Raw genomic sequence first — 19,291 nt, 5'->3', positions numbered from 1 at the left:
ATTAAAAACTAAAGTTCATGTAAAATGTATATAAAGCTTCATTCATGTCATTTAAAGACTTCATTGTAGGAAACAAAATACACATACAAGACAAAACAAAATGTAGTTTTTTCATGCTAAAACTACAGAGCCTACAAAGAGCGGGGAACTGTCTTAACTTTGCTTCACAGTAGATGTAAATACTTTCAACAACTCATTTTTCACATTTTTGTGCCATTTATTAATGATGCACCCTATTTAAACAAAGCTCTAAAAGCTGTACGCTACCTGCTACCAAACAGCAGACAATGTTAGTGTTAGCTGGTGAACATAGTGGAGCATTTAGCAGCTAAAGAGACAGATATTTCCCTCAGGAGTTGGTAGAGAGCAAACTGACAAAAGTGAATATTAGACTGATGAGGTGGACAGAAGCATGACTCAAAATGAATGTTAATGTTGTTCCATGTCATCTGCACATGTAAATTGACTACTGCTTGCTTCCATGTTTGCCATTATGATTTCATAAAGTTATAATACATCAACTTTGTGTTTGCTATTTCTGTACTCTACTTCCCTTCATTTGGAAAACAATTGGTCTTTGACTATTTTTATAAAATGATTAAGTCACCAGCAAAAAAACACACTATAAATAGTGAGATTCATTGATGTTTAGCGAGTCCAGGCATATTTTTAAAAACTACTTTACAGTCAGCTTGAAGTAATACGAGAAAAATTTTATAACCAACATAAATGTGGAAACGAAAATCTTTGACAAACCACATTAGAAGTTTGCTCGACTACTGTTGGAGAATTCCAACACACCAAAAAGCAGCTACACTTTTTTTTTAATTACTGCTTCTAAAGATTTATCTGAAGCGGCAGTCATATTTTTATCAACATATATCAACCATCAGCCCGTTCGCCCATCAGCACTGCATGAGACTGTGCTGTGGGAAAGTGATAAGTGGCAAAATAAAACACAAATTTATCAGTATTTTTTACTGAGTGGAGAGACCTCAAGGAGCTGCGAGATTTGAAATTTAAATTAAAACAACCTTTAATATTAGTCTTGTACATGGACAAAATGTTAGCAACTTCCACCTGATATTGAGTGACAATGTTTTAAAATCCTTCTCTGTATCTATGCTACATGTACTCAACTGGTAAAAATGGACATCAACAAAGGATCAGTGAAGGATCCATGGATTCACTTTATAATGTATGTCATGAAAAGAGGGACTGTCCTTAATATTTTGTACTTTCAGAGTATTCTGAAATTTGGATCATTTTGTTATTAGTTGCACTTAGAGCCACATCCGTTGTTACAATATAGACACACACACATACACACATACACACACTCAGAGGATGGAAGTCAGCGATTTAGGACATTAGCCTGGTAAGGTTCTTTTGGCTTTGATCTCCATCAGCATTTATTTGGATTCAGAGAGGACAATAAGGCAGCAGAAAGCTCTTCATCCTGATTTCCATCCTAATCCTCTATACACATCAGCATGATCATGCAGCAATATAATCAATATGCACATGTGCCTGCTGCACTAATCTGCTGCCTGCTATTCTCAACCGTTCACACAACATGTAACTCTAATTCTTACCCACACACTCTAAACATGCTCAGGTTTATATGTCTGTATGTATGAACCGCCGCCTACATGCACATATAAACAGTTCTGGCACCTCAGTCTTTACACATAATAACTGTGAGATGAGTGTGAATCTGCTCTCACTTCTCTATTTTTACTGCCTGCAGTGGGACTCTGGTAAATGCAGCGTGGAGTGGACCTGCCTGCTTTTCAGCATGCTGACCTTCCATCTGCCTTCACTCTGCTCCATTTTTATGATGCATCTTCGCTCTGATGCGCGTGTGAAAGTGTGTGGGTGTGTGTTTCTGTTTGTGTACGAACACCTATTTGTGAGTGTGAGCACCTTCGTGCTCCTATACATTTTCCCCACCTATGTGACACTCTACAGGTATAGTAGTTTGTTTACATTCAACAGATACAACACATCGAGTCCTTTGACCTGCCAGTCTGTGCATTCAGATCCAGCCTCTGAAAAACACTCCTTTATCATATCTCAACTACTGCCATTAATATACCTTTTTTATATATTTAAACAGTCAATAGGATGTATGTCACATCACTGGTTCACAACTTGGGTGGGGTCACAAGATGAATCTGGGAGGTCATGAGAAGAGAAAACATACCATATATCTGCTGTACAAAATGTGTTTATTATTCTGATTTGTCTCTAATCTTTGCTTTTCTGAAAAACTAAAACTATCCAAGATTTTGAAATTCTTGATAGTTTAATCTGTTCCATATTAAATGTATTTCAATGAAACAACCTGGTGAGAGAATATCACTCCCCAAACATGTCACAGCTAATAAACATAAGAAATCTGTGACAACAACAGTTGCACGTACAAATTGATTTATTTTAAAGGAATAGTTGCACATTTTCGGAATAATATGGCCTCAGTAGTCAGTTTGGAGGAGATGAAAAAGCTTAGAATCAATACAGAGCTGACTGTATACTGTTACCTGTATACAGGTAAGCTGGTACCTGGTGTTGGGATGAGGCTTGTTATACTCTCTAGCTGCCAACTGTGACAGCTTTGAGGTTAAAAGGTTATTTCTGCACCATTATAATCATAATACTTTGCACACAGTGGTTAGTTCCTGTAGTAACACAATATGTTCACAGTTTGCTGTGTACACAGACTTGTGTTTTCAGACATGGTTCTTTAGTGTCATACATGTTCAAACGACATAGCTCTAAAAGAGCTCAAATGAATGAGTAAATGCTGCACAGCTCAAATAAACCGCAGCGAACGACGTGCTTGACATGTTTGCTTTGAACATGTTTGCTTATTGGTTTCTAAATGTAAATATGTGGAGTTTTTGAATGACCCGTTCAGGCTCTTAACCGGATGATGAAGGCTTAATAAATGTGTTGTGTGCCTTTGTGTTACCTTGTCCTGGAGCCGGCTGTTGCTGGCTCTGCGGCTGACTGCCCACTGAGCTGCTGGCATACAGAGACAGAATGGAGTCTTTAGATAAAAGCTTCTTTTCCTCCGCCCTCGTGGTGGTAGTGGTGGAGGTAGAGGAGGAAGAAGAGGAGGAGGTGGAGGGGTCCGACTGCGGAGGTGCTGTACCGGAACCAGACTGTCAGGGAGACAGAAGGATGAGAAATGCCATCAATTTGATGGTTTCACCAAGTGTATTTTGGATCTTACAGTGTGTTATATATGACTTGCATTGAGTAACCTTACGTATGTGCATACAGTATAATACAGTGCAGGGCTGGATCAGTGTGCTACCAGTGTGGATGCAATACCTCAGTTTTTTTATTATACCAAAACAATCCTTTTTTTTGATAATCCACTTTCAGAAATACTGTATATTCTGGTAAAACTTTTGAAAAGGTTTATATTAGAGACATGTTTGACATTAAAAACCTTACAGTGACTCCAAGGGTATGGGACCGCGTTCAGACCCAACAACTGCCCTCTCATTTATTAATGGGGGCAGTCTGGCGGCTCTGGCAAGAAAACACAGGGTCGTTCAGCAAAAAAGTTAAACCAGGCTCAACTTTTGTCGCAACATGACGTCATCCAGTAAGGTGCTGCGTTGACCAATCACATACATGCAAGCACACAGTTCTAGTAGATTACTTTGTAACATGAACGCTCTTTCTACTGTTTACCACATGATCACTGTGATGAAAGATAAAATAGTTGCACCGTGATAAATTTCCACAGTTGTAAGATCCTGTCTTTGAGTATTATAAACCGCTCTCAGATTCACAGATCTGTTACTCAAGCTGGACTTCCTTCATTGTATCTCCCAGATACTGGAACCAACACGCTCCCACCAACGCAGGGCTATTTAATTTCATGTGAAACTGCAGGAAGTGTTGAGTTTAACTGATGGTGCTTAACACTGATTGAAAGAATGAATAGAATCAATTAGTGAGAAAAAAACCCAGCAGACTAGAGGCTATGCTAGATGACTAGACTAGATTATTTGAATACGTTTTTTTGGAGAACTTGCGGTATAAACATATTTAACAAAAGAAAACTTTTCTCATTTAACTAAAAAAGCCAAACTTCTTAAATGTTAAATGTTGCCTTGACACAAGCATTCACACAAGAACTCTGACTAAATGAAACCAATCAAAAAATGGCAACTGACTAGCATTTATTCTGTTCAAAGAAGAAGCTTTCAATTGGTTTCAATTCACTTGAGGCTACAGACACATTTCAGTCTGTGCCAAAAAAGTATATTGTCCTTTAACAGGGCTGCCCTAACAATGAATTATATTATATTATATAAATATACATAGTCGTTTAGAGTTCCAAAAACACCCATTAGCTTTATTTGACAGCTCACCATATTTGCCTTAAGTCTAGATACGTAACACAAAAACCTGCAGATAGACTGGAAATATGAAAATACATTCTCTCATACATAGAGCTATAGAGCTGCCTCGGTTACCGTAGTAACGCAATCACATGACACCCACCTCAGTCAAGCTGATCATCACTTCACCGCTGAGTGAGCGGCTCAAGTGATGGGACATTAGTTATTCTCTCAGGCTAAGAGAATAAGACATGTCGAGACATAAGACATAGATATTTAGACTATAGAAGCTGTGAAGAGTAGACTACTACGGGAATAAATGCATTCGAAAAGTTTACTGTATTGGTCCGAATATGAGACAGGTTTTTTTCCCTGGAACTATGTCTGAAAAAGTGGGGTCGTCTTATATTCGGGGTCTTCAACATCAGATCTTCTTTTTGAATGGATTAGTGCGTGTTGCAGTATGGGTTGTTTGTAGCCTTAATGCTGCTAGGCTAGTGAGTGTCTTAAAGTCTGTTTATAGTCAGTCAGCACTAAAAGTGTTTCGTTAGTCCAGTTTAAGCTGCGGGAGTCTCTGAAGGCTCGTGTAAAGTGTTTTTCTGCCACGGAGGAAATCAATTCATGGTAAGTGTCTTCCGACGTCTCTGCTGCAGTGACGGAATATGTCAAGCTGCCAAATACCACTGTCCCAGATGAGAAGGAGCTCAAACAGTCTTATAACTAACTAACTGCTGGAGAAAATTATTTGTGACTGCTTCCAAAAGCCTGGTAGGAGAGCGTGTGAGTATGTAACTATACTATGATGTAAGTTATATTCAAAAAGTAGTTTTCCAAAAACAAGAGTTGGAAAAGGGGTATAATCAGGGTCGCCTTATATTTGGGCCGATACGGTATTTAGGAACCAATTATTTTATAACATCTGAGGTTTAAATTATTATTTTTTATTACCGCAACGGTTTGAACGGCTTCACTAACTTGCGCGGTAAGGAAGAAATCAATACCACGGCAGCTCTACTCCTACAGTGAGTATATATAAGGGTGAGGAAAGACAAGACAAGAAAACAGGAGTGAGGAGAGCGCTAGAGAGAGAGAAGATAAAAATAAAAGGGGAGAAGAGCAAGATGTGAATAAAGGAGAGAAAAGAAAAGAGGAGAAAATAGAAGAGAAGCATTGTTGCTGTAAGTGAGACAGATGACATTAATTAGGCTGCTGCAAAGAGAGGTAGAGATGAACAATTGCAGACAGGACTCTCACACACACACACACACACACACACACACACACACACACACACACACACACAGTCTCGCTCATATACACCTTTTTATTAAAAAAAAAAAAAAACCTTTCAGGAGCACACCCATTATGTCTAATGGATGGAGCTGACAAAAAAGTAACACCTGCTTAAGAGCTCAGTACAAGTATGTGCATGTGTGTGTGTGTGTGAGTGTGTGTGGGGGGTGGAAAGGGTCATGGAGGACAAGATGCATAAGTATATTTGTTCATAATTTCGTACGAAGCCTACTTGTTTTCTGATGCAGACGTATGTACACAGGCACGCCTGTGTGTTAGGAGTCACACGTGCATGGCTAACTTGTACGAATCACACACACAGATGTACGTACGCACATGTGGGACTTTTAGTAAATGATCACACAAGTGTATGTACGTATCCTCCAGGACTCTTTCCACCCCCATGGTGTGTATGTGTGTGTGTGTGTGTGTGTGTGTGTGTAAGAGAGTCTGAGGGAAGTGAGAGGGGACAGGGAATGGAGAGAGGGAGTAGGGAGGCGATAGTCAGCTGGACTTCATGAATAAGATAAGTAGAGACAGTGTGATAAACAGTGCAACACTCTCTCTCTCTCTCTCTCTCTCTCTGGTGAATAAACACCCTGCATTCAATGTCACGAGTACACTTCATCCACACTGGTATACACACAAATTATACATTCTCTCAGTCACGCACAAACACAAACTTAATACTCAAGTGTGCATGCCCCTGCACACACACACAAAAAGCTTTGAGAATGTGTTGCGCTCAACTGCTTAGCAGGCAGCGCCGCTCCCCTCTGTCTCTCTCTGCTGACTTTCTTTGACTGGAGAAGGGGAGGGGGCGGGGGGAGATGAGGGAGGAAGGCGAAGGAAGAGATAGGGGAAGATGGGTGAAAAGGAGGGAGGAGGGAGAGCGGAGGCACGGCTGGAGAAGAAGAGGAGGGATGGAGGAAGTGAGACAGAGGATAGTGAGGGGAGAGGGAAAAGAAGGGGGAAGGATGCAAGAAGAGGAAGGAAGAGGAGGAGAGAGAGTTAGGGAAAAAGGAAAAAGAAAGAGGATGGAGAGAGTGATAAAAGGCTGAAAAAGGAAGTAAGGGAAGAAGAGAATGAGGAAGGTAGGGACGACAAACAGAAAAAAAGAGCAATTTGAGCTGAGAGGAGGCAGGGGTAGATGAAGGAGTAAACAGAGCCGAGGAGAAAAGATGGATGGCTAATCATGCCAACACACACACACACACACACACACACACACACACACACACAGGGTCCATTTTCTCTCAAGTGAAGCCAGTTAAGGTGAGTCAGGTGTTCACGGAGGCAGGATGGAGCTTCCTATTAATAGCTGCAGCACATTAGCATGATACTGGCTCCTGAACAGAGCAGTTGAATGGAAGGTGAGAACAAGCAACAAAACTGTCCTCATCTGATCCGTCTGGTGTCAGCGAGCTATATAACATGACTCCATCAAGGAGTTAAGCCTATTTGCTGTTAAGCTTGTTCGCCAAGATGAAAAACACATTTAACAGACTTCAAATTCCCCAAACTGCACTAATCGTTATCCATTCGGCTTCCGTCCTCCACATGTTTGTAGAATGGACGCCGTGACTCACACAGAGTCTCCCGGCTCTGAAGTTGTGTGATAAAACCATCACCGAGGATGATGTAGGAAGGGAGCAGCAACACGTGGAGCATGTATGATGAAACCGCTTGGAGGTAGTTTCATTAAGTTAACACTGAGATATGGTGATTAACTTTTCACTGTGTACAGCTTTAATTACGATGGAATGGTTTAGTACAACTTTGGTCTAATTTCTGGCCATTATTTCTATCAGCTATGATAACAAAGTACAGTAATTAATGAGATGTGGGAACACTGCAAGAAAATAACCAAATAACAAAGTTGCAATAAAGAGTCATCCTTTAAGCTGACTGCAAGTCTTACTATCATTTTTAATGTTAAGGCCCAACAACAGGGCAAATCAAAGTATACAGATTAGGGCTGTCAGTTTTTATTCAAAATTCAAACTACTGTTCAAACGTGAGAAAATTAAAAATTCACTCTGTTCAAATTCAAAATAGTGCAAAGCACAACACTTGTACTCCAGCAATCAAAACACAGTACTCTCTGGTAACATTGGTCTGTCACTGTGAGGCTGCTGAGGCGCCATAAATGAATTGAAGGCGGTGAAGCCGAATTTTGCCAGGTGAGACTGACTAAGGTGTTGAAGCTGAATGAGCTTAGGCAGGGTTGTAAGCATAAACTGTGGATGCTATCACGGCTATTGTGCTAACAGCAGCATTCCACAAAGTTGACAATCACCCCATTCCTCAAAGACATGAATGGTGAAATTCTGTGTGAGCGCAGTCACAATGTAGGACAGTTTAGGACAGGTGATGTGGATTGTGTATAATTTAATTTGAAAAAGTATGTTGGTTTGAATTTGTTTGAACTTTTTGAAAAAGTAACAGCTGTAATAGAAAATATACAAATGAAACGACATTTATTGTGTCATGATATCAGGAAACCAATATAAGGTTTGGATCATAATAAACATCCACACTAATCAGGAGCAGTTTGGGGTTCAGTATGTGAGAATTAATGGCCGACCCAGCGTACCACCTGAGCTACAATATGTGGTCAATCAAACTGCATTATCAGAAGTAAATGTTTAGTCTTTTAAAATGTAACATATAATTGTGAAATGAAGTGTTAGCAAATGACAGTAAAGATGATGACCTCACCGTGTGTTTCTTAAAATCACAGCCTCTTGCATTCTGCAAGATGCATTCTGCCTCAGCTTTACTGAGAAGACCAAACATTTTCCATCACCCTTTCCCTTCTTCTACCTTCTGTGATTGCCAAACACTCCAGCAGCATTAGCTCTATTTGCACTGAAAGAAATGTGAAGCAATCCAACAGAATCCATGCCAAAGACAAACAGGTGGCATACAATGTGAAATGCAGTGGTACAGTCTAACCTCACATCTAACGGTAGAGAAATTCAAGGAGAGTATATTACATGTGCATCTCTTCTTTTCTTTGTCTTTCTCAGCCACACAGACATTAATACCCTGCCACACACACACACACACACACACATACATAACGTCCACATAGTGTGTGATGTGTAGCGGGGCTCCTAGCAGCACATTGTGTAATAGAAAGCCTCTTCAACAAGGCTCCATTCTTCTCACCCAATGTTGGTGTTGATGGGTGCAGCCAGAGCTCTGAATTACCATTCTGACAGCCTTTTCCTCACTGTCGCTATTGATAGACCTCTACAGCCCACACACACACACACACACAAACAGACACACACACACACACACACACACACTAGAGACATCTTTCTCCCTACCGTTTTCCATCATTGCTTGAAATACTCATACACTCCCCTCTGATAGACCATCTGCGGCTTTAAAACCACACTAGGCTCTGTGTGTTTGTGCTGAAGGATTTGTGCTAATTTACTGAAAATGAAAGCAACACTTTCCTTGGAAATGTGAATTAGAGAAAAGAGTGCGCCATAAAGAAACGAGAAAGAAAGAACAAAAGGAGAAATCGAAGGAAGAATGAAAGAAAAAAAAAAATCAATTGCCGGTCGCCAGTTCTTCGCTGGTCTCTGTTCCCTCAGCCTTTCCCTCTGCTCTCAACAAACTGCATTCAACTCTTACATCCCCTCAGCAATTAATTGCATGCCCTTCCTTTCTTTTCTTTCTCCTGTCTCACACCACTGCCTTCATTTCCTTCTCCTTTCCTTCACTTGTTCCTTACTCTCCTGTTTCACTCTCATCCCTCACTTTCATCCTCTCTCAGTCATTTCTTGTTCCTCTTTTCTCTTTCATCCTGTTTCGTGCAGAAACACAGACACATAGAGCACTTGCATAACAGCCTCTGCTTCCACTTATTGTCCACAACATTTGCAGCATGTGGACACTTTTAGGGTCTTGGGTATTTTCTTCTGGACTGGACTGAAAGCCATGCAGATTCCTTGTTCTTGGACCTCAACAATGGTTACAGCATAGATGCATGTTCAGGACTTAGCTGCTACATTAGGAAAATTACTCCCCCTCATAACTTTAAAGCTGCACAAATTAATAATTTTATATGAATAGTGGGGGGAAAGTGTAATGTGAAAGATGTCGCTTTTGGTAATAAACCCACAGAGAATTATGACCCTCCTCAGCTCTGCAAAGGTGTTTTAGCTTCTTTAAGCTCATTGTTTTGGATTGATGGCCCACATCTTTTATTTTTATTGTTTTGGTTCAGTCTCACCAAGCAACTGACAGCTGTTTTCAGCAAAGCCCTTATAAATAAACTATATGCTATTGGCTGAAAACAGGTGAGCATTTAACAGCTGAAGATGCAAATATTAAGAACCTGAGAAGTTGGTGGAGACCAAAACAGAGCTGAAAGGAGAGAGAATATTGGACATACATATATCAGATGGCCAGAAATATGACTCAATATAAATGTTGTGTTTGGCCAAAAACAAGCAATAAATAATGGAGATGCATTTTTTGCTGTTAATCTTATGCAAGTAACAAACACTGAAACAGGTAAAACACTTTATGTTTTATGTAGAGTTGCATTAACCTCCATTGTGTGTTTCCTAGCAGAGATGAGTTCTCATCTAGTCTCCGGTGATATTTTATATTATTTGATGATTAGACTTTGCTTTGTTGTCTTTGCAGAAGCACTCTGCCAATCTTCTGATTGTACTTTCACTTCACTAGTGCGCTCTTTGATCAGTTGTTTTTGTGTTTAGGGTGCAGATGTCTCAAAAACATGTTGCCTTGATATACTGATATTCAAAAGGTATGCTGACTTGATGTCTGCTGGTCTTGCTTTAGATTAAAAATGAAAATCTGTTCAGCGTTTGTTGCACTGCCCGTTTAGGAACTTTCAATTTAGCTGCAATTTGGTGCTAGGGTAGTTTTGCAGCACTCAGGAGATCAATTTAGTCCCCTACTGCTTCATTAAACCTCCTCATTACATCATTACAGACAACTGGAAAAAAATTTTGATGCTTTGATAAGTCTTTCATCCTAAAAGCCCTAGCAACTGTGACATTTACGCCTAGAGGACCATACTGACTCCGTCAATATCTAGATCTGGTTGTTCAAAGACCAAAAACAATGGAAACTGTGAACTATGAGCATAAATCTGTAACATCTAAATAAAATACTGTATAAAACACAACGTGACAATAGTTAGTGATTGTGGAATGATGCTAATAACCATTTTCCTTTTTAAAGAACAACACTGGTTACTCACAAACCAGGGTAACCTGTGTGAACCCAGTAGCTTTAGGCAAAGACAGAAACAGGGTAAGCAGTGATGATTTAAGTTGGTGCTTCTGGTGTGTCGTGCTCATCCTCTTAGAACAAGTGGTACTTCACGCTCCACGTCCTTTGTGGCCTCAGCCTCTACCTTCATTTATTCATTCATTCCTCTCCTAACCTGTTCTCCACCCACTCGGCCCTCTTTCCATGCACGTATCACTTTGAATCATTTTTCTCCCCCTACTTGTTTCATCCCTCCCTTCTCTCTTTCTCCCCTCCACTTCAGGTTAAATGTTTATTGCTTTCTTAATGCTCCCACCCCCCATTCTTTTGTGTTTTCTTTGTAAAAAACCTATTTAAAAACAGTCTTTTCCTCACTCAGGGTGGGGTGAATGAGAGACAGAGGACAAGACATGGAGGGAAAGTGTGTGTGTCTGTGTATGAGAGAGAGAGAGAGAGAAGAAAAGCTGGGGATAACACAAATCCTTCCCCTCCTACAAGGCTGTAATCGCATTTTTATAATTGACGTATGCGCAGATAGGTGAGCGCTCCCCGATGCCGGTTAATAGCTGCACGAATCAGCAGGCTGCCGGCTTCCTCTTTCTTCACGCACCCAGCTAATCACAGCTGTAAAGCAATATCCGCCTGCTGAATCCCAAATTCAGCCCTCGGTGTGTGTGTGTGTGTGTGTAAGAGTGGGTGGATGTGTATTGATTGTCGAAACGATTTCCTTGTGTGTACTGCTTGTATGTATAGGAGAGGAAAGTTATCTAAAAATGGAACAGCTGACACTACAATGGTGATGCTGCAGGTAAAGTAAGCTCATGGAGTTTCCTCCTGGGAGCATGAATCTGCACACTAACTTTCTGTCTGGGTGAGTCAGGGATCAGGAGAAACACTCGTTATGCAACTGAGAGTTTGTACTGATGGTGGCAACAGACGAAAGGCCAAAAGGTCACCAAAATCCAAACTGGTTTCCTCCTCTGGGAAACAGGAACATACACAGGCTGTTAGTTTGTCAGATTTGTTGGTTGCAGACAAAAAACACAAAGAGGCCATCACAGGCTAACCTTCACACCAAGGCAGAGGCAATTATCATCCACATACTGTCAGGTAACTAACTACCTTTTCTTTAAATGCTACTGGAAATGTCAGTTAATGTCAGCTACCTTCCATTCGACGTGGCCGAAACAAAGAGAAGCAAAGATCTTTTCCCGGATACAAAAACAGAACTTTCAATTGAGTCTGAAGGTAAACCATAAAGAACTTCTTTGGTCCTTGGTGGTAGATAATTAAAAGAGAATAAAAAAAGGTCTGTCTGTGCCTGAAATCTGCAGTACACCCTGTCTGTTGAATAGACTGTGGACTGTGGCAGAAATAAAAAGCACTGTTTGACATTCAAATAATACAGTCTGCAAGACAGGCGGTGCTGCCACAGGCGGACGGCCATGTGAGAGCTGCCTGTCTGCTTTCAAACAGCCGCTATTGAACAATCACTTGCAGGCTATGAAGTGTTGTGTAACTTGTCCAAGGTTTTAACAGAGCCCAGCTCTACTGCATTGATAAATAATAACACTCAATCTAATAATTTATCTATTCTACCTAGGAACATCAGAATATCACAAAGGCTACTGTCTGGTGACTGACTGAGGTCTTTTCTACGAGTGAGTTGTGAGTCACTCTTGACCATTTAGAGATGACATTTACCACAGCTGAATACAGATCACATGTATGTGTTAAAATCATTTTATCTGCTGGATGATGGTACACCTGTAGTAATTAAAGGTAAGGATTTTGCTGCGTGTTGTGCAGCACTGTAGGGAAACTATTCGCCTATTTGAAATTATGGTTCAAAGCAGCTTATGATAGATGTGAGATTCCAGTCCTGTCTCTTTGTCCAGTGGTGTCAGAAACCCAATAGATGTCAAATTAGAAAAAATATATATTTTAAGCTTTTTCATTACAATTTTATGTAGAAAGAGGCATAAATTAGGCAGATTATGATACAAAATTTTGATTGTTTACATGCTCTTGTTATCTCAGCAACTGTATACTATTGCAACTAACATATTTTTGTAAAAAATATTTTCAGTCTTTCCTCAACAAGAGTGCATTAATTCTTCATTTTGTTGTATTTTTGTGTTCTGTATATTGTATGTACAGGAAACATTTTTGTACTTTTTGTTTTTGTACTTGTGTTGTTTTTTTTATCTTATGCCCCTGACTGTAAGTCAAGTTTCCCATCTGGAATAATAATAAAGAGACTGAAATGAACTGAACTGATCTACATGGTTTCGGCTGCGTTTGAATTTATGCACATCTAAGCATAAGTCCGAGCTCATAAATAACACTCTTTCCTCAGATATACTTGTACAGTACGTCTGATTTATGCATATATTTGAATAAACCTAAAATGTAGGTAAGAACAGATCTAAGGGAGAGCATTGTGATGATAAGCCAAGAAGGAAAGGAGCGTATAAGAGAGGAGGAAGAGGACATATGAAGGGCAACAAGGAGAGGAACATACAGCGCTGTATGTGTAGATTCAGGGAAAAAAAATATTCTTGTGAGTGAATGAAAGGAGAGTGACAGTAAAGACAAAGAAAGAAAGAACAAGAAAGCAGAGGAGAGGGAAGAAAACATATATGGGAATAATGGAGCGTAAAAACACTGCGGAAAAGGTGAAGAAAGGTATCAGGTGCAGGCAGGGAGTGTAATCCATGAAAGGTAGGGAAAAGAAACTATGGCGTAGCATTATTAATAACTTGTATTACTTGTGTAAAACTAACTTACAGACCTTCTAGAAATGATGTATCTCACACACTACGCCACTTGAATGATACATCAATAAGAGGCGACTCTCATGAACCTTCAGTTAAAGCTGAGCACTGGCTTGCAGCTACAATGTGTCAAACTAGTAAATCATGGAGCTTTCATTGCTTTTGCATTGCCTTTTACAACATTACACTGTTCAATGCTTTAATACAGCTACTGTAGCAAGCAGATACTAACTGTTGTTGTTAGCATTAATATAGATAAAACAAAATTTAACAAAAAGCTTCTTTATGAACTTCAATATTGGGTGCATGGTAAAGCTAGTCAGCCCTCATAATAAGTTACTTGGGTAAGCTACACAAATTAAATTCCTGCTTTATCTGCTATTATGTTGAAACAGATCCAGAGCCTCACATTGGAGAAAACAAACTGTCGACACAAAGTCTTTCAGTCGCATTTTTCAGTCATCCGTCTCATGTGAATCTGATTGAACAGACACCCAAAAGGTAATTTTACATTTTAAGTCTGCTTTCTGTTTTTATGCATATAACTACAGGGATTGTTGGGCTCTCGGTGCCTCCAAAACATGGATGACCTACACACAATACTGCGCCTGAATGCCTCCTGTGTAGACACTGCTGCTCTGCTAACTTGCTGCTCGAGCTACTCCGCCTGTGCCTAAACTTGTGCCTAATTATGGTTGCTAAGCTATGATTGGATATTCTCTGTCTGGGAGAGGAGTCGGTCCAAAAACTTGATTGTGTTGACCTTTGCGGAAACAGAGAACCAGAGGGTCCAAAATGGAAGAAGCTATTAGTGTGTCACACCATCCAAATTTATGTAACCCTGTTCTGCATAATGAGAAGGAAAACCAATATCCATTTTGCCATGAACAAAAATGCCACAACCACTGGTAGCCACTGCACCAGTCACCAAGCTTACTATGACACTTTCTGGTGAGATCAGTCACAAACCCTGCAGAAAATGAATAAATTTGGCTGACAAGTTCATTTTTAAACAATCGGTGCTTCATCTACAGGTCAGAACCTACTGTCATTGACACGCTCCAACTGACTGGCCAAAAGGAGGACTGCATGTTTAATGTTACCTTGTATCACCAGTAGCCACTCTGGGGCTTAACAGAGAAGAGAAAAAGGAGGAGACTTTAGGAGTAATGGATATGGAGATGAGAGGAGGTGTGAGGTAGACACAGAGCTGCAGATGGAATAGAGTAGATGGAGTCACAGACGAGGTGAACGCAGAGGGGAGATTAGAGGGTAAGTATGAGGCTGGTAGTGGCAGAGGGGGAGCTTGCAGTTAGAGCAGCCTGTAATTGTTCTTCATGCCTGGGTCTCCAGCGAGTCACTGCCTGGTCTAGTCCCAGGAGGCTTGGAGATGTGTGTGTGTGCGTATGTGATAGAGTGAAATACACAATCTGAAACCTGAGAACAGGTCAGAGAGTGAAAGAATGAATTTGAATGCATATAATGTCACCTGTGTGTTTTCTGTATGTATTATATTGATTCCACCACCTGCTGTAGGAATGCATGCATGTATCTTCTGAGTGTATGTGTCTCAAACAAAAAGAGTACATACACTCACCAGCCACTTCATTAGGAACACCTGTGCAATCAGATGCAATCCAATACAACAGTTCTGCCATAATTTCTACTTTTATAAAGCTTATACATTTTCAGTATTTGTTGACATTGTCAGAAAGGTGATAATTCTACTTTATGTTTATTATTGAGGTAATAGTGGGTGCTGGTGGTGTACTGGAGTGCATTATATTGAAAAGTGTGGATGGATTGGAGAAAATATTAAGAACATGTAAATGTATGTATAAGCTTCATAAATGTAGAATTTATGGCAGAGCTGTTGAATTGGATTGCATTAGATTGCACAGGTGTTCCTAATGAAGTGGCTGGTGAATGTATATTTATATATGTGTGTGTGTGTGTGTGTCTGTATGAATGTATGTGTCCTCATTTCCAGCTGAGCTGCAGGTCAAAGGCCACACTTGAGGGACCACAACAGCATTTCAAAGTCAACGCTGCTTCTTGAAAATGCTTAATTCAACTGACCTCACTCGTCACCCTGAAACTAGTCAGTGAAGGAGTGAGAGAGGAAGGAAGGAAAACTGAGTGAGGAAAATACAGTCAAGTGCATCATCATGTCTTCTTTTTTGTTTTTGTTCTTCCAGTGTTTCTCTCTCTTCTCATTCATACCAACACCCTGTTCTGCTTTGTTTACCCTGAAAAGACCATCCGTAATGGTCACAGAGACTCACTGGATACACTCAGCTCCATCTCCGCTCCTCTCCATCAGCTTCTGTCACTTTCTTTTACTCCACTTTGTCCTCAATCATCACCCCTGACCTCAATATTTTCTCAAAAATGTGGCAAAATACTTTCGCAAGAGCTGAATGATGTGAGAATTTTTTTCCCTTGCTTTTCTAGCTGTTTTTTTTTTCAAACCAATCAGAGAAAAGTCAATTTATAAGTGAAAAATTGCCCAAATTAACTCACATTAAGAAATATATTATACAGTATATTATATACTTGACATTAAAAAATATTTTCAGATGTAGTGCTGGCACTGAAAAGCAACTACATACTGTAATTGTCTATTTATGGTAATAATAACTTGCTTTTGGTGAGTGATGTTTAACCATGTAGTTAGCTAATAACAACCCAACTAGCATAGTCAACAAACAACTGCTAAACCTGTCAGGGTGGATCACACACAAACCCAGCCTTGTATCAAGTAGTTTGGAAACAAATACATATCGTTACACTACGCTAACGTTAGTTTAGCTAAGCTAGCTGAGGCCCACAGTTAGAGCTACAGTATTAAGATAATAAGTATAAAAGTAATTATCTGTACTAAACAATATATTCAAAAGTGTAGGAGATTCTGAATACGGTTGACTTTCCAACAGCTGTTAGTCATTTACAACCACCTACTAATGAGCTAGCTGTAAGCTACCTTCCTGATAATGACGGCACGTGCCCCCTCAAATATTTGAGATTGGATCACTTTAAAAATTGTTAAATTCTGTTTTCATGATAAGTGTTTTTACTTAGTCCTAATAACATACTATATAAACAAAGTTGCTTCTCTGAGTGTTTGGATTTGTATTTAACTCGACCTGCTAAGAAAGTGCTACATAGCAGCGGCGCAGCTTTCAGCGTCGCTCAGCTGTGACCGTGGAAGTCAAACTGTGGTTGTGTTAAAGTGTGTTGACTAATACTTACTTACCTGTTACAGATTGTTAAGATGTTATTCTTAGTATCGCAAGATATAATTAATATCACTGTCTTTGCAATTTGTCAACTGCATGTTTAAATCACAATTTTGATATAAAATCCATTCATCTTTCAGGCCTAGCTCGCACCATTTTATTCTCTCTCTCCCTCAGTTATTCTCATTTTTCTTTTTTCATTATTCTTTTCCTGTCCTTGTTTAGCTTCATTCTTTGTCAATCTTTCCTTCTCTTCTCTTGTTTTCATTTTATAAAAGCAAATATACACAAAAACATTTATCTCTCTTTAACATGAACATACACTCAGTGGCCACTTCACTAAGAACACCTGTGCAATCTGATATAATCCAATACAACAGCTCTGCCATAAATTCTACATTTATGAAGCTTATACATATTCAGTTTTTGTTCACATTGTCAGAAAGATGATAATTCTACTTTATGTTTATTATTGAGGTCGTAGTGGGTGGTGGTGCTGTACTGGATTTCATTATATTGAAAAGTGTTCCTAATATTTTGTCCACTCCATCAATATACATGAGGGGGAAAGTAGAATTATCACCTTTCCGACAATGTCAACAAAAACTGAAAATGTATAAGCTTCATAAATGTAGAATTTATGGCAGAGCTGTTGTATTGGATTGCATGAGATTGCACAGGTGTTCCTAATAAAGTGGCTGGTGAGTGTATGCGAAAGTCATCCTTCTGCATATTTCCACACACTGTTTACTTGTGTGATATTTGGTCAGCTGCATTACATTTAAACAACTTTTTTTTTTAAACTTAAATATTTTTTATTTCTTATCTAATCTTAAAGTTATACCAGACAAATAACAGTGAATTACAATATAACTATATTCTAAAAATGTAATACAAGTATTACTGTTATTACTAGAGTTCTATGTCTCCCGGCTGCTTGACTGTACAGTTCACAAATCTTCCTCTCTCTGTCAGATACTTTAGACCTACTCTCTCTCTTAAAAGGACGTGGGTCAAATTAATTTAATAAAGGAGAATCTATGACAGTTTGCTTTGATATGATCCTCGGAGTGTGTGTATCTGGAGTGTCTGTGAATATGTCCATGTGTGTGTGTGTGTGTTTACATCACAGGAGTCTCTACAGACTCCCTGTGTTGCAGCCTGCCTGCAGTGATAAGCAGATGATGACAGCCTGTGTGTGTGTTTGTGTGTGTTACCTGAGCCTGCTGTGTGTTGTTGGAGGAGGGGAGAGGGTTGGAGACCATTGGTCCAAAGATGTCCAGTTCATCGCTGATTGGTGCAGCACTGCCTGAGCCCTTCCCACCGGCTTCTGGAGCATCTGAGAGAGAGAATGTTTTATTATTGCTGAAAACTCTGGTATTTCCTGACTTTTATTCTTGAACTCATCATCTGTATATTTATTTCCTTCACCAAGGAAATCAAATAGGAGTTTCATTCAATTTAAAGAGATGTTGTAAATTTTGCATATTTATGACACCTGCTATAATCTCTGTAATCCTTTTTCTAAGTTGGCAGGTGATTATTTATGTGCTCTTGAGCTATACATTCAAATGTTGTAAATAACCTTCTGTACATTTTGTGACTGACAGACACAGTGTCAGATAAATTCAAAGAGTGAGAGAGAGAATTAATGAGAGATATAAAAGCAGATTAATACACAGAAAAACAGTAAAAGTGAAGAACTGACACAAAGAGAAATTATAAAATATGACCTTTACAGTACAAACACATGCAAACTGCATTTATTATAATGTATTCACACATATTTCCAAAACGCCCGCACAGTTTAATTTACAATTACCACGCTTGTTAATGGAAACATCCTCAAGAGAATTCTGATGACTACACTCGTTCAGAAGTTGAGAAATTACATCATTTATGCTCCACTTTTTGCCCTCAGAATATTTCTTACTAATTAATTGCCTGTATTTGCACACATAGTATATTTGACATTGTGACACAGTGCTGGTTTAATTTGGGGCGTTTTCATTAAAGTTCAGTTGGATTAACAGGATTCTAATATTGTAAAACTCTAAAAAGGCACTTTCTGTCTGTCATAAAGTTTAAAAAAAAGCTTTGAAAAGCTTTTCAGCATGTTGAAACAGGGTTCTCTGTGCATCTTCCAGCTAAATGCAGCTGAATCGAGTGCTCCTTAGCTCGAGGACAGCAAACTTCCAGAAGAAAAAGCGGACCAATTAATTCACAGCCTTTTAATTGTGCAAACGGACTAACGTTTCAACACTACTGTGCCTTCATCAGAGTCAAAGTGGACAAAGATATGAGGCAAATAACATATATAGTCAACCTAGAACAGGTGAACAAATGTCAT

At 39.4% G+C, this 19,291-nt stretch overlaps 1 protein-coding gene across 6 annotated transcripts in view; it reads right to left on the bottom strand.

Annotated features, from left to right (window-relative positions):
• LOC121911388 (stromal membrane-associated protein 1-like) overlaps window positions 1-19,291 on the bottom strand; it is a 112,580-nt gene that overhangs the window by 8,394 nt on the left and 84,895 nt on the right. For all 6 annotated transcript variants that reach the window (XM_042432796.1, XM_042432798.1, XM_042432797.1 and 3 more), the window contains 2 exons: window positions 18,159-18,280; window positions 2,975-3,167 (listed from right to left, as the gene is read on the bottom strand). In XM_042432796.1, coding sequence (XP_042288730.1) covers window positions 2,975-3,167; window positions 18,159-18,280 — 315 coding nt within the window. The remainder of the gene's footprint in view (window positions 1-2,974; window positions 3,168-18,158; window positions 18,281-19,291) is intronic.

The sequence above is a fragment of the Thunnus maccoyii genome, chromosome 14, assembly GCF_910596095.1.
Source record: "Thunnus maccoyii chromosome 14, fThuMac1.1, whole genome shotgun sequence".
NCBI lineage: Eukaryota > Metazoa > Chordata > Actinopteri > Scombriformes > Scombridae > Thunnus > Thunnus maccoyii.
Note: the sequence above shows the minus strand (reverse complement) of the source record. Positions and strands in the feature narration are given on the sequence as shown.